The sequence below is a fragment of the Lissotriton helveticus genome, chromosome 6 (genome assembly GCF_964261635.1).
Source record: "Lissotriton helveticus chromosome 6, aLisHel1.1, whole genome shotgun sequence".
Taxonomy (NCBI): Eukaryota; Metazoa; Chordata; class Amphibia; order Caudata; family Salamandridae; genus Lissotriton; species Lissotriton helveticus.
In genome coordinates, this window is record NC_136067.1 from 106237085 (window position 1) to 106262121 (window position 25037).

Below are 25037 nucleotides of genomic sequence, written 5' to 3' on the forward strand. Positions count from 1 at the left end.
AGTATGCACAAACATGCAAGTATGTAACATGCATAACCTGTGAATCGGATAGAACAAAAGACCAAGTGTAGAACCACCAGGTGCTTGTCTACTGGCTGATGGAAGTGGAATACTCCTTGGCCACTAAACTATACTGATTACCAAATGTTCAGGAGCGTCTGTGTCACACATTACCACACTTTCCAACTTGCACTCTTTCAACATTTGCCTCCTAACCAAACGTCTGTGCACCATTTCATAGTCTCCCAAACGCCCAAAAACTGCCACACCTAGGCTTTCACAACCCAAATAACTTTATCAGTATGCCTTTCTGCACATCACTCAGCAGATGTGTGAGTACACTTTGCACTTCATACACCCAGTCCAGAGAAAACCATCTCATACGCCCAGTCCAAAGAAAACAAACTGAGAGGGATGAAATGTTGGTGGTTTATTGGTATAGGAAGCTGTTGATCACCTGTTTGTCATGGATTTTGTATGTGAATGAAATAACATGTTTGTCGTGGAAGTTCTTTGAGTTAACATTGCACTTATGGTTATTAATTGGAGATTTTCGTAGGACTGCTTCTGTTAAACTGAGGTGTAACTATGGGACTCTTAAGTGATGAAATATATATACATGCGTTGGGTTCCTTCGACTTCCTCAACACATACTCACTTGATACCAGAGTCATCATGGACACCTAGCTGTCTTCCAACTCCAAACACAAATTTGATATTCTACTCCCCCCATGAATACAGCATCCATAAACAGAATGACCCAAGAAACAGCATGACTTCGTAACCCCGACCAACACCCATGAAACAGCTTCTTCAAACTCCCCTCCGGCTATCTATGTCCCCCTCTGCCTGTACAACCTAGAATGTCACCTTCCACCTGGTCTGCCACCCACCAAGGCCTAGCCCCACCGGCGTCTTCTGAACTCTCCAAACTCATCACTTATTTGCTACACAAATTACCTCTTCCTCAGTGACTTCAAATTCCAACAAGACGTAACAACCAAAATCATTAAGGAAGCCTTCCTCAAACTACAATAAACCACTAAAATGAGACCTTTTGTGCCTTAGCTAATCTACAAAAAAGCATAAGTCCTGGACTTCACCAACACTGCCAGCACCTAAGTCGTGTCAAACACTGTATCATACGGTTTATCCTTTCTCAGTAAAACTGTGCGTTTATTGGAAAACACAAATTTCAAAACTGTGCAAGATTAATTCTGCGCACACTAAACTAGCAAGGTAACAAGTGGTATGTGCAACCTCAGATCATGACAACGCTGACTCCTCAAGGACATCGTGGAAACAGATCTAGAGGTCTTTTATTTGGTAACTCATGCATGCCCAAAGAGGTGTGCAAGAAATTACTCAAATTGGCATTTCAATATTTATTGAAGCAATAAGATTCTTGTGTAAAATACGCATGCAGCAATAATTAATAGAAGGAAACAAAATAATCGGCATCACGAGAATGACCGAAAAGATGAACAATTCAACCATTGTGCTGTTACATAGAATATATGCTTGAATAAAAGTACAGCTATATTTGTGCGCCTAATTAGTGCTCCCTATCCTAGCGTGCCTAGGGTGGGTGAATCTGCCAGAATCCCTGTATGGTGATCTAACTCCCTAGTTACCTGTGGGTATGTTTCATCTGGGAGCCCAGCTTAGTGTAGTGATGTATTTTATATAATAAATTCCACCCATGATTCCATGCCGAAGTCCCAGTCAGGCTGTCATTATTGATTCTAGCCTGACAAAGCGGTCATAGAGCAAACAACATCATTTTGCGCAGTGAACTTTTGTTTTCATACAGAATGTTCAAGACTCTGATAATATGCCTACGAAGATGTGTAAATGTAAGCAAAGTTATTTCAAGGAACATTATCCATACAAGCATGCAAGCAAATGTGTATCAAATTCTTGCACATAGAGTGTTAAGTAGAGTTTGATTCAGTGGTGCTGAAGGTGGAGTGAGGAACAGGTCACTGTGGTCAGCACATAACTACCTGGGTGGTGGTCCTTGGTACTACATTAGGTTCCGAATTCAGATTGATAATACTAGACGATGGTGACCACCAAAGAAATCCAATCATTGTTAATGTAGGGCTCAGTTTCATCTAGGGTATGGTCTTAAGCAAATGTTTGGAGATTTGCCTTGCAGAAAATTAGAGTTTTCAATAGTTCTCCTTTCTAATTAGTCTGCCTCTTTTTATCTCTGTGCCTAAAGGCTCCTGCAGCATCAAAATGAGGAACTGCGCCGGCGACTGGCATACACTACCAGCAAGATGGAAACTTTGGAGCGAGAGGTGGACAGCGGGCGCCATTACCTTGAAATGGAACTCAGCCGCAACCAGGAGGAGTTGGAAAAGTTCAAGGACAAGTTCCGCAGGTACAGTGCACCTCAATGACAGACGGAGAGACATGAATCCAATTAGGTTCTTTACTGTGGTTGGTTTTTTTATATATATATATATATATATATCACTTCGATCCTCTTGGAGTGAAACATGTTCAGGTTTTAAGATATATAGCAGGTGCAAGAATGTGATTTGGTGCTGAGAGGGACCGCTAAGGCCACCTGTGCTCAAGAGAAAGATAATTGATGGCCTATGCAAAGTTTACTCCTTGAGCACCAAGAGGTATCGAAAGTTGGAAATCCCTTGTTGCTGGTTTTTATGGGACCAGGACTCTATTTGAGTCAATTAGGACAAAAAAAGTAATGGCTTCAGGTCATTGAACAAAGCTAGATCCTTCAAACATAGGCCTTTCTCCTAGAAGAAGAGCAAGAGAAGACCTCCCTCGCAGGACCTTGAGGTCGAACCAGAGGCATTTCTGGAGTCTGGCAGATGGTTTTGGGAATAGACCCAAAGTTCTGCTTCTGACAAGTAGCAGGAGCCATCTTCTGGGCAAGCAGTAGCATCTAAGGCTCATGTCTGTTTAAGAAAGAGATTCTAATAGTCATGACTCAGTTGTGAGAGTGATCTGCACAGGTTAAGAACATCTGCCATAGTCTCTGTGGTAGAAAGATTTTTAAAACCACCGGTGGGAAACAACATTTGGTAATGTGGCTTTATGAATTTGTTAAATAAATAAAAAGAAAGTCTGAGATTGACATGCCTAAGCCATTTATTTTACTACCTGAATGTGTAGGAGAACTGCCTCCTTCTGCCCAGGTGGTCAGGGGTCCCTCTCTTGTAAGGTGTCAGTGTGGGTCAAGCCTTTCAGGGACAGAGAAACAAACAAACAATAATACAAATGCAGCTCATGCTTTGGAACCTGTAGCATCAGTTGCCAGAGGAACACCCCTTACTTAACCCCCTTCAGCATTTGAAAGGCATGGTGTAAGATGGATATCTTGAAATGGGAAAATCTGACTGCAGACAATTGGGGCTTGCGACTTGTAAACAAACAAAAAAGTAATTTGAGAGAATTCCTTCATTCTTGCCGCCACCGCAAAACCCAAGGTCAGAAGAAGGTGGAACAATTGTCAGTTTTTTTCAATTATTTTAAGAGTACTCTGTAGGAGTTGCCACAGGGAATGAAATGTGGGATTATTTCTCGGTTCTTTCTTATCCTAAAAGAGAAATGAGGAAATTAAAGACTAGTTTATTCTTCTTTGCTCACAACAGATACATGGAAAATGAAAAATGCAAGGTGTTTCTTTTCCAAAAAACCTTGATGGTGCCAGTATCCAGAAAATGCATCTGATCGGTAGATAAGCAACACACATGTTCATAATATTTTTCCACCAGAGCCTTGGAGATATCTGGTTCATGGCGGAAAGTAGGTATTTTCAGTAGAGGATCCGTCCTTTTAAATATCCTGTCTGCTCCTTTGGTGCTCAAGGTGGTGTGTGGATGGGGCGATCACTCGTCACTCTTTGTGGGGCACTTGTATTTTTTTACCTGAAAGACTGGCATTGGAAGGCAGAGGAGACAACACAAGCAGCAAGGTCAGATTTCCAGTTTCTCAAGTTCCTCTGATCATCCAATATTAGGTAATGAGTCCAGCTGCATCCTTTGCTAACCTTTTAACCAATAAAGTGTCTGAATAAAAGAGGTGGTACTCATGGTGGCACGTTAACATCCCCATTATTCCCTGCTCCTGGTAGTACTGTTGCTGGGGATCCCGGTAATCGAAGGAGCGAGAAAATAATGGGGATCACATATTATTCGGGACTTCTGTGCACAGATCAGTGTTTCCATGCCGATTACTGCACTTATATTGGAGTTTGTTTTTCACACAGATTTTGGCTGCTGAGCACTAACGTTTAATTCCAAAACATTACTGTATCAGAGACACGCTATGATCACGACCTATTGAAATATCCTATCGCCCCTGTGCAAGTACAGTATGTACCAACTTAACCGCAAAGAAGTTATGAACCACATGCCTCTCTCTAGGTACCCAGAGAAAATGCATGATGGGCTCATAACAGAACCTACCATAGACTGTCATGCCTGTGTGTGTTCTGACAGCCTTTCCCCTCGTGTGTGCACAATCAAGAAATTAACACTGTTACTTGTAAGGGTTTCTTTAAAGTCTGTTTGAGTGTAGAACCTATGCAAGAGTTGTATTATAGATCTCAAAACAATCGTAGAAAGAACGAATGTACAAATGATCTAAGTAGGCAACATAGCACATGCTTCAAGGTTTTCCTTTCGACAAGTGTTCAGTATTTAGATATTGTCATCGCGCCTGCGGATCTGAACTTCATCGGTTTTCCAGTCTGCAGCAGGCTGTCCCAAAGACTAGGCTGAATGATGCCTATTTGAGAGGGGTGTTGTGAGGCAATGGCCTGGGCGCAGTTCCACCAACAACTGCTCTACACTCTGCTTGTTCTGGAATTAATCAAAGTCCCGCTCTGTCTCCGAAAGGGTTGCTAGTGTCCATTCTGTGCCATCCAGATGGTTTATTTGGATAAAAATACAATTTGTGACATCTGATTGCTTAGGTGGGAGAAATAATGTGATAATTCACTGACCTATTCCTATTAAATTCCAACGCCACAATTCTTTTCCCCTAGAATCAATCCTTTAAACAAATACACAAATATATGAGCCAGAAGTATACTTTCTGAATGTACATTACATTCAATTTAACACACATTGTTGCATGATAATGAACATAACTGCAAATGAGTAATGACTTACATGGGCTAAGGCCTCCTCGAGCAAATTATCAAATGCACGATAAGGGGGCTCCTAAGCGACATAAAAGGGACATTTTATATTAGATGGGACGCTCATAATGTGGGCCTAAGATATTTAAAATACACACAGAATTGATATAAAAATGTATTAGTTTCTTTTCCTATTTTCTTAGGCCCCTGTGTACGAAATGTTCATTTTACATTTCCTAAATAGCAAATCCTAAGAAATAGCTATTTATGAAATGCAAATTGGAATGTATGAAATTTGTGACATCCTTATAGTGATTCCAATGGAGTCGCAATCGCTTTTACGAAACACAAATTTGGAAATGCCAAACCATTCATACCTATGGGCCTAAGGGCAATGGTTTGACAATTCCAAATTTGTAATTTCATTTGGGAAATCACTAATTTTGAATGGTGAAACCATTCGTACGTATGGCCCTAAGGCCCCCCTTAAATCTAAGGGTAAAAAATGGTGCTCGTGTAAAGCACTCGAATGCCCTCTGGGCAAGTGCACACTCTGTGGCACTGCAAAAATGCATTTTGGGTGCCTTTTTTAAAATTGCTCTTAGTTGGCATCGGATTGGATTCAATGGTAATAGCATTTCCTAAATGCCAATTTCACAAAATTAGGAACTGCTATGTACATGTGGTTAGGAAATCGCAAATAGGAAATCCCTCTTTGCGATTCCCGATTTTGGGAATTGCAAAATGCGATTACAGCTGGGTAGAAATCGCAATTTGCAACTGCGTTTCTACCTTTTCAATAAGGTACGGCTATTTAGCATTTCTTAATGGCCCGAAAGAAATGTTAAATAGCTTCATACATATGGGCCTTAGTTTCTTAATTTGCCACACCAGGTGTTAGCACTGAGGCAGCACAAATCAGGCAGGCAGGTTAGGAGCCTGAAGTTGTCTGCCAATTTTTTGTTTATTAGACCTTGGCTTGGAGACTGGCTCAACGAGGTGAACAAACGTGACGTTCAGGAGTTTGAGATTGTATCCTGACAAGGCATAGTCATTCTTTGAGGGGGATACATTACATCCCTTAATTTGGAAATTTGCAGCATTTATATGTGGCAGAATTTCAATTTTTAGCACTATATAAAATGCATTTTTTTAATTGCTGGGGTGTCCAAATGTAGGTTGTGTTTTTCTAGTCTTCAGTGGCTTCTGGTGCTTAGAAGGAGTCTACATTAGCAAATACCCATCTTATTCCATTTTGTATGGTTAAATGCTGCCTTTTTACACCAACATCCTTTTGTCTAGATTCACCAAGCAGGAGGCAATACACTTACTTGTATGTTTCTTTGATGGTCTTGAAACCTCATACTCTAAAACCCGGACAGTTACAAAGATGTTGACACCCAAGTCAAACGGCCCGCTTGTCCTCTCTTTTCTGAAAAAGGGGACAAATGTATTGGTTCTGGAGGCAGTCCAGAGGCCCCTTCTTCTGGTGCACTAGGCAATTGCCTAAAACTGTTCTGTAGAATCCCCCAGGCCTTCAAATAAGCAGAGATGGAATTCAGCAAACCCTTGACGCTGTTGCCACTTGGTGAAAATAATTTCATAAGAAATAATCCATATTTGTAAAGCGCGAACATATCACCCGTTAAGGTTTCAAGGCACCATCAGGTAGATTATTATTATTATCAACACTTATGGAGCACACGATCACCCTATGGGTACCCTCGCGCTGTGATACGTGTGTCCAGCTTATCGCAGATGATGGTGGAGCACGTTAGGCAGAAGAAAAGATTAGGAGAGTGGTGAAGGACAGACTCTGGGATAAAGCCATGTCTTTATCCTTGTTCTGAACTGCAAGAGATCATCCACCTGTCTGATCTCAAGCGGGAGTTTGTTCCAGAGTTGCAAAGCTGCGGTACTGAAGGCCCTGCCTCCAGATTTAGTTCTTCTAATTCTGGGCACCTTCATGAAATTGGCAGAGGAGGATCGTAGATTTCGGGCGGGGGCATACCATGCAAATTTGTCCTGCAATGGTTTAGGTCCAGCACCATGTAGAGCTTTAAACACTATGCAAAGCGACTTAAATTGTATCCTTTGTGATACTGGAAACCAATGCAACTTTGAGAGTGCCTGAAAGGCGGAAGAACGTCGTGGCCTCATAAGTGCCAGCTTATCCGCCATTGTCCGTATTCTCTGGAGTCTCTCAATCAAATATCTCGGAGACTCCAGCAGCAAGCAAGGCGTTACAATAATCCAACCTGCTCAGGACAGTACTTCTAACTATCAATACTCTGGCCTGAAAACATCGGGAGGATCTTGCGAAGTACTCTAATAAAGAAAAAACAACTCCCAACTGTTTTAGTCACATGAGTTTCAAGGGACATTTTACTGTTGAACATGACTCCCAGGTTGCTCACCGTCTCAGTAATGACCAATGGGGTGGCTGTAGGAATGGGCCAGAAGTCAGTAGTGAGTAAGGTAGATTACGTGAGCTATTGCCCAGAGTCACACGCTGAGCTGCTGCCGGCGATAGAATCGTGAGTCAACCACTTGGGCTGCTGCGCCACACCCTCCTGTCATGTCAGATTCTTTATAGGAGAATAGGAAATCACAATGTTCGAGGCATGTGGGCTGCTAAATTCATATCTTAGCATTAGATCGCCGCCTAGTGTTGGGCTCGGATGATTGCACATTGTTGTCCTGGAAGAGTCTTCGAAGTATCCTGAGATAGGTGGCTCCTCCCCTGGACTACAGTGCGCATGGGCATCGGCTCCATCCCCAGATTGTTTTTTTCCGCCATTGGGTTCGGATGTGGTTTCGACGTCTTACTGTCGGAACCAAGTAAAACTATCTTTTACCGGCCAAAAGGCCTCGATTTTCTTGCGTCGGTATTGTCTGCGCTCGGTCTCGAGTCTTCCGTCTCTTGAAGCCGGAATAAGCGGAGTTTTCTTCGCTTTCTAAACTTTGAGGCCTTCTCATCGCGACACGACAGCAAGCCTTTACGGACATGGAGCGGAGCCCGTTCAAGTACTGCCCGCTCTGTGGGTCTAAGTACCCACACATCGATCTACACCCTGTGTGTAACAAGTGCCTTTCACCGGACCACGACGACGGCAAGTGCAAGGCCTGTGCACAGTTCCGCTCCAAGAAAACTCTCAAGCTTCGGCGCGCGGTGCGCTTGGAAGCTCGGCAAGCGGCCCCGGATCCGGAGAACATCTTCGGCGACCCGGAAGAAGAGGTCCAGGGTCACCTTCTACAAATCTCCCCCTCACGGTCGGAGGTCGAGGCGGATCCGGGAGACGACGACGGAGTCGCGGGTCAGGTCCTCGAATACGTCGAAGAGGTAGGAGACGACGATGAAATTTATGGGGCCGCGGCGGACAGCTCTGCGGACGAGCTCTGCCCCGAAAGTTTCGAGGACGACCGGGACACGGGATCGCCTGTCGGCCTTACCCTGGACCCGTTGCCGCAAGCCACAGCCCCGCCTTCGGGCCCGGCTTCGGACTCACTTGCTGGGCACGATGTTTCGAAACCGAAACTGAAACCGTCGGGGTCGTCAACACCTAAAATGGCCGACCCGAAATCGAAACTGAAACCAAAGGACTCGAGTGTTCCTAAGATGGCTGCCGTGCCTGCGAAGAAGTCGGTGCCCGTCACCCCGTCGGCTCCGTCGACCTCCGGTCCGCAGAAGCCGAGGAAGTCGGTCGATTCCGATGCTCCGAAATCGAAGCCGACGCCCGAGGAAAGGGCCCCCAAGAAAGATGGTCGGCTCGGATCAACGGCTCCGGCGCCGTCCAAGCCCGCCAAGGTCGGCTCCAAAGAGGCTACGCCCAAGAAGTCGGCGCCCCGGCCTCAAGATTCGGAGGACCCGAAGAAGGTTTCCGCGCCCAAACCGCACAAGGCCCGCGAGGACGTCGGATCCGAGGGACCGCTCAAAGCATCCTTGTCGGCGACGAAACCCACTGGCAGTGTACCGTCCCCCATTGCGGAGTCACTGCAGAGAATCAGGGAGAAGGCCCTTGCTCCATCGGCTCCGATGCCGTCACCGCAGCCGCAAAAGGACGCTCCGGCTAAGCCTTCGGGGAAACTCCTTTTTCTCTTGCCACCCAAGGAGGCGCCGAAAGCGTTTTCGACGAAATCGGCTCCGAAGCAGGTTTCCTCACTGCCAGACCCTCTTCCACGTCGTGTACTCGACTCGGTGGACGATTCAGAGCATTTCATCGATGCTGCCACCGGCAAGCTGACCCTCTATAAACGGAAGATCACTTCGGAGCCGGTGGACCCCTACGTCATCCCGTTGAAGAAGAAGAGGGTGCCCCTTGACGCCTTAGGCCTCACGGAGCCGATTCAGCCTCCTCCTAGACGGAGCCCTACTCCCTCCCCAGAACACTCTGTGGGTGAGGAAGATGATGAGGATGAACAGTACAATTTCCCCATCGATGACCCTGATGTACAACCAGATTCATACGACGACTCTGGTGACCAAAACACCCAGGGTGCGGGCCAAGACCCGCAAACCTTTAATGCACGTGCATCCCCGACTGAGGACTCAGCAGGATTTCATGCACTAATTGAACGGGCGGCGGCCAATCATGATGTGGACATGCATGCCGACCCGGTTGAGGAAGACTTCCTTTTTGACACCTTTGCCATATCTGAGAGGACAGTAAAGACACTTCCTATGCTGAAAGGTGTTCTCAAACATGCTGGAGACATTTTTAAGGAGCCTACGAGGGCTAGAGTGGTCAACCCTCGCATTGAAAAGAAGTACAGGCCTGCTCCTGCGGACCCCGTCTACATCCGGGGACAGTTGCCACTGGACTCTCTTGTGGTTGCCAATGCCAGGAAACGTGCCAACTCCCAGACAACGGGTGAAGCTCCTCCCCCGGACAAGGAGTCCAAAGTGCTTGAGGCAGGAGGCAAAAGAGTGGCTGCACAGGCGGCAAACTTTTGGCGCATCGCAAATACACAGGCGCTCCTGGCGCGTTATGATAGGGCGCACTACGACACCCTAGAACAGGTTATACAACACCTGCCCCCACAGTTCCAAGAAGGCACCAAGATGCTTATTGAGGAAGGAAAGCTAATATCAAACGCAGCCATCAAGTGTGCACTTGACGCTGCGGACACAGCTGCTAGGGCTATCAACACTAGCGTTATGCTGAGAAGACAAGCCTGGCTCCGCATCTCAGGGTTCAAGCAGGATATTCAGACGACAATTCTGAATCAGCCAGTCAATCCTGATAGTCTGTTTGGTCCGGATGTTGACACCACCTTAGAGAAGATAAAGAAGGACACGGAAACTGCTAAATCTATGGGGGCCCTGCAGTCCCAACAGTTTCGTGGCGGCAATTTTCGTCGCTCAGGTGCACGTGGAGTCACCAGAGGACAGATGGGTCAACAATCCCAGTTCTCCAAAGGTGGGGCGCAAGTCTCGTTCACTAAGCAGAACAAGGGAGGTTATAGGAACAACAGCAACAGAGGTCGCGGCAGAGGAAACAACAGCTCCCGCACCTCTACTCCAAGCAAACAGTGACTCTCTGTCACTGCCCCCCGACCACCTAACACCTGTCGGGGGGAGACTGCAGCAGTTCCTGCCCGTCTGGAGAAACATCACCACAGACAGGTGGGTGCGACAATTAGTTCAGTATGGTTATTGCCTAGAGTTGAAATCCACTCCACCCAACATCCCACCAAGGCAAAGGCCTATGTCCGCAGAGCACTTGCACTTATTGCAGCAGGAAGTAGTGGCGATGCTGCAAAAAGGCGCAATCGAGCTCGTGCCGGTGGGGGAGGAAGGCACAGGGGTATATTCCCTGTACTTCCTTATTCCAAAGAAGGACGGTTCTCTCAGGCCCATTCTCGATCTACGTCCCCTCAACCTGTACATACTATCGGAACATTTCCACATGCTTACACTGCAGCAGATTCTTCCCTTGCTAAACCAGGGAGACTTCTTAGCAACCTTAGATCTCAAGGATGCTTATTTCCATATTCCACTACACCCGTCACACAGGAAATATCTCAGGTTCACTATTCAAGGCAGGCACTACCAGTTCAAAGTCCTACCCTTCGGAGTCACAACAGCCCCGAGGGTGTTCACCAAGTGTCTAGCGACAGTGGCGGCGCACCTCAGGAGGCAGAATATCCATGTCTACCCCTACCTAGACGACTGGCTCGTACAAGCCAAGTCGGAGCAACAGTGCGCCGCAGACATGTCGACTACAATTCGCCTGCTTCACGATCTGGGTTTCTCCCTGAACTACCCAAAATCGCATCTTCAGCCGGCACATGTCCGGCAGTTCCTGGGTGCTACGATCAACACCCTGACAGCCATGGCTCAGCCAAACCAAGTCAGAATCGACAGCATTCAGTCGCTGATCCAACGATTCAGACCACGACACTCCCTGCCAGCGAGAGTGTTCATGCAGTTGATAGGCATGATGGCCTCCTGCATCTTCATAGTCCCTCACGCACGGTTGCATATGCGCCCGCTCCAGGAGTGCTTAGCAAATCAGTGGACACAGGCTCGTGGGCAATTGACAGACCTAGTGTTGGTTACCAGTCGGGCATACGACTCTCTGCATTGGTGGACTCCACACAACCTTTGCAAGGGCCGACTGTTCCAAGAGCCTGTGCCGCAGATTATCCTGACAACGGACGCGTCTCTCCAGGGATGGGGAGCTCATGTGCTCACTTACACAGTGCAGGGACTATGGACGACGCAGCAACAGAAGATGCACATCAACTATCTGGAACTGATGGCAATCTTCATGGCGCTCAAGTCCTTCATTGTACATCTGAGCAACAAGGTCGTGCTAGTCCGGACGGACAACATGACCGCGATGTACTACATTCAAAAGCAGGGAGGCACCCACTCGCCACAGCTGTCTCATCTGGCTCAGAGCATGTGGAAGTGGGCCATTCAGAGGAACATCTTCCTCATGGCAGAACACCTCCCGGGCAAGGACAATCAGATGGCGGATCTGCTCAGCAGATACAGCCATCAGATGCACGAGTGGGAGATACACCCTTCTGTTCTCCACCCGTTCTTCCAACAGTGGGGTCATCCGGAGATAGACCTGTTCGCAACAAGGGAGAACGCAAAATGCCGACTCTTTGCCGCCAGGTTCCCTCACCCACAGTCGCAGGGGAATGCGATATGGATGAACTGGTCAGGCAAATTTGCATACGCTTTTCCGCCAGCCCCTCTAATACCGCTGGTCGCAAGAAAGCTAAGGCAGCACTCCATGACACTCGTCCTGGTTGCTCCAACGTGGGCGCGCCAGGCTTGGTACACCACGTTCCTCGAACTCTCGGTGGTGCCGCATCAAAGACTGCGCCTCACACCCAGTCTTTTGACGCAGAACCATGGAGACATTCAGCATCCAGATCCACGACAGCTCAACCTGGCGATCTGGCTCCTGAAGTCCTAGAGTTTGGATACCTTAACCTACCTCCAGAATGCATGAGTATCATCAAGGAGGCGAGGAAACCTACTACTAGAGCATGCTATGCTGCTAAGTGGAAGCGTTTTGTCATCTACTGTACGTCCAATGACATCAACCCGCTAGATGCATCTATTCCCAACATCATCTGTTATCTGTTACATCTCTACAAGTGCAATCTGGCGTACACTTCCATTAGGATACATCTCTCAGCCATAGCGGCTTATCTTCAGAACAGGCAGCACCTCTCTGTCTTCAGGGTGCCCGCCATTAAAGCCTTCCTTGAAGGTCTGAAGAGAGTCATTCCCCCAAGAACTCCACCAGCTCCGGTGTGGAACCTCAACGTCGTTCTCACCAGACTGATGGGGCCACCATTTGAGCCACTGCACTCGTGTGAGCTCCAATTCCTTACGTGGAAAGTGGCCTTTCTGATAGCTATTACGTCTCTGAGGCGTGTCAGTGAGCTGCAAGCGCTCACCATACAAGAGCCGTTCATTCAAATTCACCCAAATAGGGTGGTGCTACGCACTAACCCTAAATTCCTTCCTAAGGTGGTGTCACAGTTTCATCTTAATCAAACTATTGACTTGCCAGCATTCTTTCAAAACCCGCAAACGGTGGCGGAAAGAATGCTCCATACCTTAGATGTACGGAGGGCGTTGATGTACTACATAGACAGAACACAACCCTTTAGAAAGACGAAACAACTCTTTGTTGCCTTCGCACCACAACACAAAGGCAACCCAATTTCCAAAGCAGGGATAGCCAGGTGGATTGTTAAGTGCATCCAAATATGTTATCAAAAAGCCAAGCGCACTTTAACAATACCCCCCAGAGCGCACTCCACACGCAAACTGGGGGCATCCATGGCTTTCCTAGGGAACATTCCTTTAGAGGATATTTGCAGAGCAGCCACGTGGGTCACACCACATACCTTCACAAAACACTACTGTGTTGATGTGCATTCCAAGCAGCAAGCAGCTGTAGGACAGGCTGTTCTAAAGACACTTTTTCAGGTTTCTGCAGCTGGCACGGGCAACCGCCGCTGATGGAGGGACTGCTATGTATTCTATGCTAAGATATGAATTTAGCAGCCCACATGCCTCGAACTGAATATGCTACTTACCAGTATGCATCTGTTCTTGGCATGTAGGGCTGCTAACATTCATATCGCCCGCCCTCCTCCCCGGTGCCTGTCGCAGCTGCAGATATACTATTGTATTTATTCATTAGCATGGACATCCTTTACACTTTCACTCCATCTCCTGCCACAATGGCGAAAAACAATCTGGGGATGGAGCCGATGCCCATGCGCACTGTAGTCCAGGGGAGGAGCCACCTATCTCAGGATACTTCGAAGACTCTTCCAGGACAACAATGTGCAATCATCCGAGCCCAACACTAGGCGGCGATCTAATGCTAAGATATGAATGTTAGCAGCCCTACATGCCAAGAACAGATGCATACTGGTAAGTAGCATATTCAAAACTCTTTATCAGATCCTAATGTTCAGGTTACTCAGTCCAGTGGTGCTCCTAAATGAATGACTCTGGTCTATACTGTTGAACAAAGTGTCATAAATGGAAGAGTGTAACTAGATGTAGCAAGAAGTGTGAGCGTGCTTTTTTTTCATCATTGGATAATTAGCATCTCTTCTCCTTCTCCCCCAAACCACTCTTTATAGGTTACAGAACAGCTACACGGCGTCCCAGAGGTCCAACCAAGACCTGGAGGAGAAGCTGCACGCACTGGTAACTAGGCCTACCGCCATGATCTTTGTGTCCATTCGGCAGCCGCAGTGTATTTCTCTCTAATGCAGGAGCGTGTGCACCAGTTAGCCTTGTATTCGTTTTATGATTTAGTTCCATAAATAGTCTCATATTTTCGAAATTACTGCCTTTCTCTCTTGTCCAAATAACTGATGCTGTTTCTATGGGGGGCATGTGGCTCCTTTGGAAGAAAGGGAAACTGAATGCGAGTGGCTGCGGGGAGCGGTTCTCTAACACAGATGTTTCCTGCTTTGTGGGAAATCCTGAAGCTTTGGGAGTAGGATCTTCAAATGCAGGGTTCATTTTGTAGCCTATTCACGTCATTGGCCTCAATGGGGAACTATCATGTCTGGGTGGTTTTATGACCCCCCAGCACCATCCTACTGTGGTACCTGGTTTGCAGGAATACAGTAGGCCAAATTCCTGCTTTTGAGTAGCGGGTGTGGCCCAAAGCATTTGAATCAGTGTATTGTTCCCTAGCTGTAGATCTAGCATTATTGGTCAGTTCAGGATCATTGGACCCTTATTAATTACTGGGATGGGATACCCGTATAATCCATATTTAAAGTCAATCTTAGAGTTTCACAGTAGTTGCTGCTCAAAAAGGTGTGGGAGGGAGGGAGAGCGACTGCGGAGTAGAAACACTAACCTCAGCCTAACGAGAACTTTATACGTTTGCATTGCTACTTGTCACATTCACATGCAGCCCCCGAAGGGGGCATACATCACGTCCATACACAAATGTGGTGCCTCGCACACGTATTTATTGGCAGTTTTATAAAGTGCAGACCAGACCCGGTGAGTGACAGTGCGCTATACACTGGATTTGGCTACAAGCGTGATGGCGGCGTACAATACGGAGATGCATGATAAAAAAATAGATAAACAGAGCATCATCCAATATATGCATTGGTGAAACAAAATCTGTGTGGAACACTTTGAAACGCAGGGAAATAACCAATGTATAAACAAAAAGATATCTCAACTTATTTGTAAGAGTGCTTGGAATAGCTTTAGAGAAGATTATGCAGAAATGTACAACTTGGCATAAGCATGATCCCTTCGTAATAAGTGGAGACGTTGAAAGAGGCTCTTCTGGTGTTGGGTGACATGGAGTTCCAGTCCACTTGTATGCAAAACTGTGTCACTTATTCATGTGAAATTGAATGAAAATGTAGACAAATTAAGTTTTTGTAGAAAAATCTAATCTGCTTTGCTGTTATTGCAAATTACTTTTGTTTTACCAGCATATGCATCTCATGTTAAAAAAAAAAAAATTACCGGGTACCAGCCAAAGACCAGTTGTAGCAGAAACTGCCTTGTGATGAAACATGTTCTTTGCGAAGTAGTCCCTCCTTGGAATCTTAATTTTTCAAAATATTTTTATGCGATGTGCCTTGCTTTGTGGGCGTTGTGTCCGCTTCATTATGCACCACATGTGAATCTGAAATTGCTTCAAAACAACTATTACAGGCAAATATTATTTTTTCCTTCATGAGAACTCATGAGCTTCCCAATGCCGCCTCCTGATCTCCCATGTTGTAAAGGGCAGACCTCTCCTCCTTGACTGTGGGGTGGGTTTTTTCTCATGAGCGTAAAAAAAGAATTCTCCCACTCCCTCGTCTTGAGTCCTGTCACTTTTATGGGATTGTTCCTAAGAAGGGACCTTTCGTAAGTTTGTTCTAAGGAGTTATTGTCTTTAACAATACATTTATTGTCACTTTGTTCCTGTTGTGGACATCATTGTTCTTATTGTGCCCACCATTTCAATCCGTACGTACTGTTTCTGGACTTGGTTTACTCACCTTTTCCACTAGATTTACAGTGATTGCGATCCTGCTCCTCGCAAACCCATTACTCAAACTGAATTTGTTGTTTGGACTGTCTCTTACAGTCACCAGATTTAAATTTATATTTTTCCCAAATGGAAGTGAGAAAAATGTACCCGAGTGAAGCCCGACCTTTTGTTATAAAACTCATATGTACCTATAAAAGGTTTAATTTAATGGGCTGAAGCTCATTTTAGATACAACTCTGAACTAATGATCGTAGGATTGGATAGCCAGCAAAGGCCATCTAGACTACACGTGGTCTCTTAAATGTTGCACTGTCTGCGTTCAGTGGCCGAGGTAAGCTTTGAGCATAGTCTGAACATTGGTGTTCAGTGGCTGGTGCCCTGTTAAGTGAGGACTCTTGTATGTCTGCTCCAGACCGCTGCTGTAACGGAGCATGTGAGCAGTTGCCTTTTTTGTCATGCTGCCTGGTCCTGCTGACCTGTCTTTTCTGGGAGGCCTAGAAAATACCCCAGAGTCGCTGCATTAACTCCTGTGGTGGTAGTATAACTACGGGTCCTTCTGAGATGTTGATCTACCTGGCACTCAGTTCTGAGACATCACAAAGCCTATAATCAGAACTGTACTTGCCTAATGCCCATTTCATTTCTGGGATGTGTATGGGGCTCACCAAACTCTAGTGCAGTCCCGTTGTGTCCTGTGCCCTAAATAACCAAGTGTCGAAGTGGTTTAATCTTCCTCCGGGTACACACTCATGTAATTCTGTTAGAGATATCATCCTAAGTGTCGCCATTTAGTTGATGTGAATCTTTAAGTTGCATCAGACCTTCAATGTGCAGAAGGAAGCATTATGTAAAGAATAAAGCACCCTTCCAGCTCTTCACTCCTGCACTGTGTACTATGCTGCTTGTCCAATACTGCCCATCAGCTCCCCTCAAAGTGGTGCAAAGTGCCTTATAAATGACATAATATAATATGAATAACATCAGCCATTCTCTGCTTGAGAGACTGCTCTATTGGTGGCCTGTCCTGGTTAGTTTTATGGCCCCCAGGTAGACTTCAGGAGTAACTAAGAATAGTGTATGAGCCTTACTACATTGTGACTTGCGTGATGACACTACAATGGCAAAGAGAATTGATCACCCACAGATGGGTGTCCTCTTAATGCATTTGCAGTGTATAGGTTCTAGAATTGGTGTTTCAGAAATATTGGCCCTACCTCCTTACATTTTATTGGAGAGGTTTGCTGGTTTCATTATTGTAGGTGATTGGGAACAAGAGTTTTGACTGTGCCCGTCATGAGTAAAATAAGCTGTTGCACTTTTGAAGGACCTCCAGATGGTTTATTTTTGTTGTGAAGTAATCTAGACAAGAGGGGACCACAGACCAGTGGCCGAAAGCACTGCAGGCCTACTTGGTTCCTAGGTCCTTTACTGGCTTCACCTCTCCCCACCCACACGCAGTGATAGTGCCATCTTGCCTGGTGTGTCAAAGCCCAGCTTTGGCTGGCATATTGTGCCAAGAATCCTAAATGCTTGGAAGAGAGGACCTTCCAGCAAGCTTTGAAAACCGAGAGATCCACTGGACCTCACCTATTACCTGAGAGTTTGGATGCAAAAATGACCACCAAGTACATGTCCTTTAACATGAGCTTAAAGAACTATACCTTGTTGAAACCCCCATAAAGGTTTTTGAGTCCCCCAAACTGACAGACAAAGCCACCAGGGGGCATATTGCAGGGTTATCCTCTCATCTCATCTCATCTGCAAGTTTTGCAATTTGAAAGCATTTTCATTGCAAACATGGGATTAAATCATTGTCATCAGTTTCTGATAATGATAGGCCTAGGATTGACATAAAGGTCAAGCTCAAGGTTTGGTTTAGAATTTGGGTTTGGATAAATGTTGCAATCTAAGGGTAGGGTTAGACTGAGAACCAATGAGGTACAGGGGCAAGTTGGGGTCAGGGTAGTACAAATGTTATTTAGGTCAGGTTTGCTCATTTACAAGATATGCCTTCATCCCCGTTTCCAAAACTCCCAGATATGTTTGATGCGAGTAAGCCAAAGGGCTGGAGAAGATGCTGCATTACGGTAAGTTGCATGTTCCGTACTTTCTGTTCCAAGGACCTTCCTAAAGTCAGGCCTTTCCTCGCTGTGGAATCTCACTCCTGTGTATGATGAGTGCAGCATGCACCTGGGGACTCTCTGCCACCTGCTTCCACAGGACAGGCCGAGCTGCCCTTGCAGTGCAGCTAGACCTGGAGGGAGACGATAACGCATGGGTTTAGTTTAATTCAGCTCCTTCGTAGGACCTTCGGCTTTTGAAATATACCAACTAACTGTATGCAATTTGTTGTGTTTTTTTAGGATTCATTTGTTTCTCTCTTCTCTTCTCTCCTCTTCTCTTTTTCTCCCCGCCCTTCTTTCCTTATGCTGCCTGTGGCCCTCCTCTCAGGCCTCGCTTAGCCAAAGCTGGATCCATGCAGTTGCGTTTCTTTATTTCATTTTCTGTCTTTCTTTTCCTTGATGAACTTTCTCTAGTTTTTATCCCTTAGCTACCTTGGCATCCACCACTTTGAGCTGTTGCAATTATTCTGCCACAGAGATTATGCAACATTTCCACCCCTCTGAGACAACATAGAGGCTCAGAGCTGCATGCTTGTTGGGAAATAATCTGTTTCTGATGTATTACAATACTCAGATTGCTTCCTTGGCTATTTGTGGTGAGGACTTGCTCCCTCTTTTTTGTGCCAAAACCATGATATTGAGGTCTAAAAAACCAAAACCCGTATGCCTGATCTTCTTAACGTTTATTGTTCTCAGACTGTATCCAACTACTGATAAACTCTGTCTACTAGAAATCTCTCTGCTTTGTTAGGTATCCTTTAATAGTAGTTTGTTGCTTGGTAGCTACTGAGATGCTCTGCTAGCTGCCTCTCTTTTAAGCAAATGCCCCTTTGCCCCAGGCAAACTGAGTAGCACTTGGACCTCACAGAATCTTGCTGGATACTTCCTGGTATGAGTTACACAAGAAACCCTTCAACTTAATCAAATAGAGTTTGAGGGGTTTCTGCGGGTTGCACTTCATTTGCCTACATTGCTGTATTCAACATTGCTTCCATTTGCTCATCTAGCAATGCATGAAACAGCAGGTAGTGCCATGTTAAGACTGGTCTGTAGTAAAGCATGTCAAATAACTTCATCCCGCTGCATGCAACTATATGGCGCGAACTCACACTGTGACTGGAGCATGTGAGTGTGTCATTTATCAATTAAAGGAAGTGCGTTCCTATGCTGAGTAGTAATGTTTTCTTGCTAATTGTGTCATGAAACAACATATAGCAAATGTTCACTTCATGAGATCTCCATTTTTAGAGTTTAAATTAGGAAGCTGTCTCCTAGTTTCCCTATTGCTGAAATGGAGCAGCTCCGGCTCGCTCCCTTCCAACTTAGAAGAATGCGTGGTAGTCCGTGCTTGGGCGCTTTGGAGTTTGATCCTACTGCCAGCTCCTGTTTTTTTGTCAATGTCTGGGGATCACTTTTGTCATACATTAGCAGGTTTTCTGGCTTTTACAAACATGATTGTTTAATGTTTTTGTTGGTCTATTCAACCATCAATCTACTACATGCAATGCGAGTCATTGGCTAGCATTCTCCATGACAACTGGCAAAGTGAATTCTATCATGTCCTAGCGTCTTTTTTTTAACCTTTTCTACTAAAGGACTGGGTTGCTCCCCTGGAGCATGGGAATACATTATCTTGTTTAGTCTAAAATGTCAGAGGAAAGGACTGGGAACCCAGATCAAAGCAACATCTGGTTTCCCAAGTCTGGAAAGGGCACTTCAAAAGAGAACCGACCCAAACCCGGTTTGAAAGGGGCAGGCCAAGAATACGTATCCACTTTCTGCTGTAGCAATATAAAAGTAGGAGTTATTGACCCACTTGTTCTAGCAAGCTCTTCGACCAAGGAAAGGGATACTCCACAGAGTACCCAGAGGACTTGCTAGCAGTGAGAGAATACTGTGTACTCAGACTGAATGCACAACTCTGACTAGCAAGGGGCATTAGCATTGTACCTGTGCCTGAGACCTGCCTTTTGCGTTAAGAGAAAGTGGAGCAGGGTAAGAGACGCCTAGACACCTTACTAGGCTACAGCGCCAGTGAAAGAACACCTGCATTTTGTAGTTTGAAATATTTTATTTTAGTGTATTAAATTACTTCCTTTTTACGAAATGCAAGCATTGGGTTGAACAATCATTATTGCGCTGCTTGGTGATTGTTGAGTTCTGAGTTGGTTACACCCCCCTTCCCTCCCCACTACCTCCCTGAGAAGCCTGGGTCTGCTCGCCATCGCTACCACTGAGTGTCGATTTCTAAAGGGGTTCTACTTGGTCCAGTTTGCGGAGCCATAAACTGAGCCCAGCAACACCAGGCACCATGTCTGAGGTCCAGAGACCCTGCTTTCCACCCTCCCCATCAAACAAAGTCTGACAGTGACAAGACAAGCCTCGTTTAGGCACTCACCCCCAGTCAAGTAGGTTTGCAAGGACAGTGGTGGAGCAAGACTTTATGACTCAAACCAGAAGCTGTGACTTAATGTGTGACCGAGTCTTGCTCCAGGTGGCATTCTGTGAGTCTTTTCACTTCCCCAAGGTGGTGTCTTCTGTAGAGGTTCTCCTTGCACTGAGGGGCGTGGTCTCTGCAGGTTAATGTGAGAGGGGTGTGGACAGGAGAGGCTTTGGGTTGGAGAGACAGTGAGTACAGTCATAGGACATCTAGTCAAGGCTTATTCCAAAGGAGCCTGTGGTTAGATAATGACCAGAAGAGAGAGGGAGGCCAACTTTCACTGTCAACAGTCTGACGAAGGTTGAAACTTGCGACGTTAAATGGTACCGTATACCATGATGTTAAGGTTTATTCCCTCCCCTAGGGTCCCTTTGTGGAACAGGTCCATTTGCTTTAGGCCTGCTGATATCTGGTGTCTAGGTTAATTCCTTAAAGTAATCTGCCATATTCTCATCTAAGTGCACATCTCTGTCCCCTACTGCCCCATTCCTGTTTTTAATGTTGCTGGCTGACCCTTATTTTCCCTTTTATTGGCTCTCTGCCTTTGTGTGTGCACATGTCCTTGTGTGCAAGCAACAGAACAATATAACTTCTCTGTGCCTTGAAGTATAATGGCAGCACAGTAGGTAATAGATGGAATGAATGATTTAATCTCAGTCACTGCTAATTACTCTAGGCCACATTCCTGACCATCGTTGCTTTCGCTCATCTGTGCCATTGTAAACCTTGGTCAGCCATATACAAGCAAGTCTTTTCTCCACCCTATGACCAATGGTCCCAGGCCAACCTACCACGAATATTCACTGCGTTATTTTGATTCCAGAATGCCCCTTTGTTTTGGTGTTGTCTGGTATGGTATCATACGTTTGTTTGTTTGATGGCGTTGGTAAGGCTTTATATTCCAGAATGCCCCTTTGTTTGATGTCTGTTAAGGTTGCACATTCCAGAATGCCCACTTGTTTTATGCTGGATAGAGGATTGGTGGAATCCAACCCTCAGGTGCTTGTTTTTTTAAATTAGTCAAATAATAAACATATAAATAAAATTGATTTTGGGGCTGCGGAGTACTGTTGCAGCAGCATTTTGAACATGCTGCACCTTAGCAGTAGCTTTAGAAGGATGTTGACCAAGTTAAAGAAATCAGGTATGTGAGTGGACAAAAGCATTTACCAGCATTCTGAAAAATAAAAAAATGCAAACACACCCGCTGCAGAACACGTAACTGAAAACAAGACCCGTCAAAGACTGGAGTCCCATTGGTTCAGAGAGTTTGTCAGGAGAGGTTCAGATTTTGAAGGGCTCTGTTTCAGATGTAGGTTTCTTAGTGTTGAAGAGCCTAGACTGGGTTAGTATCGAGAATGGATCATTGTTGCTTATTACAACAGCTAGATTTTACTGTATTAAACATGCATGTCTGCTTACCTGGAAGCTGATGACATACATCATCAGCGCCAAGTGAAGTTGTAATGCACAGGTCCTGATGTGTGGTTGCTGAAATGTGATAATTCCAGGGTATTTGCATGTCATAGGCGCGGACTGTCCGGTTAGCTTGACACGTGCATCCAGTCGTCTGGGTTGGCTTGACAAGCGTATCCCAACCTCCGGGTTGGCTTGACATGTGCATCCTGACGTCTGGGCTGGCTTGAGATGTGCATCTGGACATCTGAGTTGTCTTGAGATGTGCATTTTGACCTCCAGGTTGGCTTCCGATGTACATTAAGATGCCCAGGTTGACTTCACATTTGTATCCCGCCGACCGGCTTAGTTTGACGTGCATCCTGATGTCTGAGTTGACTTCACTTCTGCATGCTGTTGCCCAGGTAAACGTGGGGCATGCATCTTGTAGTTAAACATGTGATTTGCATCCCAAGGTCCAGGGTGAACGGTTCGCTTCTGCCTCGTACCGAGGTTAGGTTAGAGTTTGCATCCTGGAGCATTCCTTTACTGGAAGTATGCCTTAGTGTTTTGGTTACCTTCGGGTAAGTATCTTCATGTCTAGGATCACTTCTGGCATTCTCCTTAAATACTGGATTAACATCTGCCAAGCATCCCAGTGTGCAGAATATAGTGCATGTGCCAGGGCACCATAACCAGTTATAGGAAATATGCTTATTGGCATGTGGCTTAAGTTTGATAATCTTCCTGGTATCTGGATGAAATTGTAAGGTGCATGCAAATTATTGTCTGAAATGTTTTCTTTTATTGTTGATACAAATTAATATGTAATGTACAGCTGTACAACCTGGTGGGAGTTAACGCGTCTTAGTGACCCATAAAGGGATAGCGTGCATTACACTGCTTTAGGGCCTGTGTCCATATAAGCGTCAAGTCACAGTTCCATCTGTAAGTTTTAGTCCCCAAAGCCCCTTAACACAAACCTGATCATATAATATTCCTCACTGGCAGCTCGATCGCCCCCACATGAGTGGAGACATCCGGCTGGATGTTGCCAGGTTAAGCTGGTATAGAATGTGGCTGGGGGTGCACGTAAAAATATTGGTGATTTAGGAGGCAGTCGATTGAATGTGTACCCTTGCCTTAATTCCATATCGCTCATACATGTGTAGCAGCAAAGAGGTCTCTGCAGAAGTTACACATGGTGGACGTTCCACTGGCTGGCCACCAGTTCGCACCTTTTTACACATGCTCCATATAGAGTGAAAGTGGCTTTATCGCTAGGACTCCCATTATGATGGACACAGGAACGCGGTGTATCACTTGCTTGATGCTTGTACTTCAGTGTTCTCTATCAATTAAGTTGCTCTATGTAAGACTTTGAACCACCTTTCTCTGAGCTGACAGTCTGTGTCCTGTGTGCTAGATAAAGAGGGCTGAGCAGGACCGGAAGACACTTGACTGGGAGATTGTAGAACTTACCAATAAGCTGCTTGATGCCAAGACCACCATCAACAAACTGGAGGAACTGAACGTAAGTATCGAAGCATATGTACAAGTGCAACACAATGACAGCACAAACTGACTTTACTTGCTGGCGAAGCTCAAACAACCTTATTAGCGGTTCCTATGCCACTGTCTGCTGGCTGTGCTTTCTCTCAGAATGGAGATACCTGTACTCCCTTCTGCAGCCACCACACTGGGCGTGCTGACCTACTTTCAGTCATGGTCTCTAGCCCACATACCCTGGCGGACATTGCACATCGAAGAGCTGTCATCTGGGAACATAGCTATCCGAACCGTCGCCTGAGGCGTCCTCCAGGCAATAAGTGTACTGCAAACATTGGTCATGCTTTAGCCAAATCATTATAATGCAGGCCTCTTCCAGCCCCCACTCCACCTCTGTGCCTAAGCTGCTGCACAGGTTGGGGGCATATCTCCCATCCCTTTCTTATCAAAGTAACATTGTTTGTTTCTCATGCTCAGGCACAACCTTTTGGATTTCCTTATGGGAAGTTCTAGGGTGTGTTTTGCATGTACTGACTTGGCCTCCAGTTCTAGGAAGGTTCACGTGCACCTCGTTGTGTAAATTGGGTGGCAGTGTTCGTGAGGGCATTTGTGGCTGCCCAAGGTGCCATTGGGAAAAGATAGAGCTTCTCAGGGCATTCTTTTTAATAGACTACAGATGTATAGCAAAACATCACAGATTTGACAGTCAAAGTACCATATACAGTCTTGTAGGCATCATCATCTGTCTACTTTCTTTAGGTACTTCCCACTAGTTTCAGGATATTTGGGTAACAGACCGGTCGTCAGTTAGCTCCTGCCCCTTCTATAAATACCTCTCATCATGCATCATGTCCCTTACATTTCGTCAGATCCCTCTATCTGTCTCCCACCTATTCCAGACTTTCCCCCACTTTCCAGATAAATTGCTTTAGTTATTTGTAAATGCACAAACAAGTGCCAGAAGACTAGCTTCTAGGTATAGAAAACTGTATTAAATGGATGAACCATATAATTAGCAAAGTAGAAATAAGTAGTCAACAGAATATTAATACTGTAAGACTGAAAGTCAAGTTAAAATGTTAGCAAAGGTTTACATTTGCTGAGCAGAATGGTTTTTTTCTGTCTAGAATAGCAGGCAGTCTTGCATCCTCATGATAGCAGCCCTGCAGAAAAGATGCAAAGGCTAGAACAGTGCTGCACGCTATCAATTCCATCTTCTTCTTTCCAGAATCACCTAATTTTTGGTAAATATTTTTATCTAAACTTTAGGATGGTTCATATGTTCCCATTGGAGCTTGTATTTTCTCTCTCCCCAGCACCAGACTAGCATTTCTATATACTCCCAGTACGCAGGCCAGCCCCATCGGACTGGATCTTTGCGGCCTGTGATTGCCCTTTTCTGTAGGGTACAATCTCCATCCGTATCCACCACT

General features: G+C 45.7%; 1 protein-coding gene across 2 annotated transcripts in view; it reads left to right on the top strand.

The window, feature by feature from the left end:
* The window catches only part of TJAP1 (tight junction associated protein 1), a 475927-nt gene that overhangs the window by 440737 nt on the left and 10153 nt on the right, over positions 1-25037 (top strand). For both annotated transcript variants that reach the window (XM_078647440.1, XM_078647439.1), the window contains exons 6-8: positions 2228-2389; positions 14255-14321; positions 23522-23629. In XM_078647440.1, the coding sequence (XP_078503566.1) occupies positions 2228-2389; positions 14255-14321; positions 23522-23629 (337 nt within the window). The remainder of the gene's footprint in view (positions 1-2227; positions 2390-14254; positions 14322-23521; positions 23630-25037) is intronic.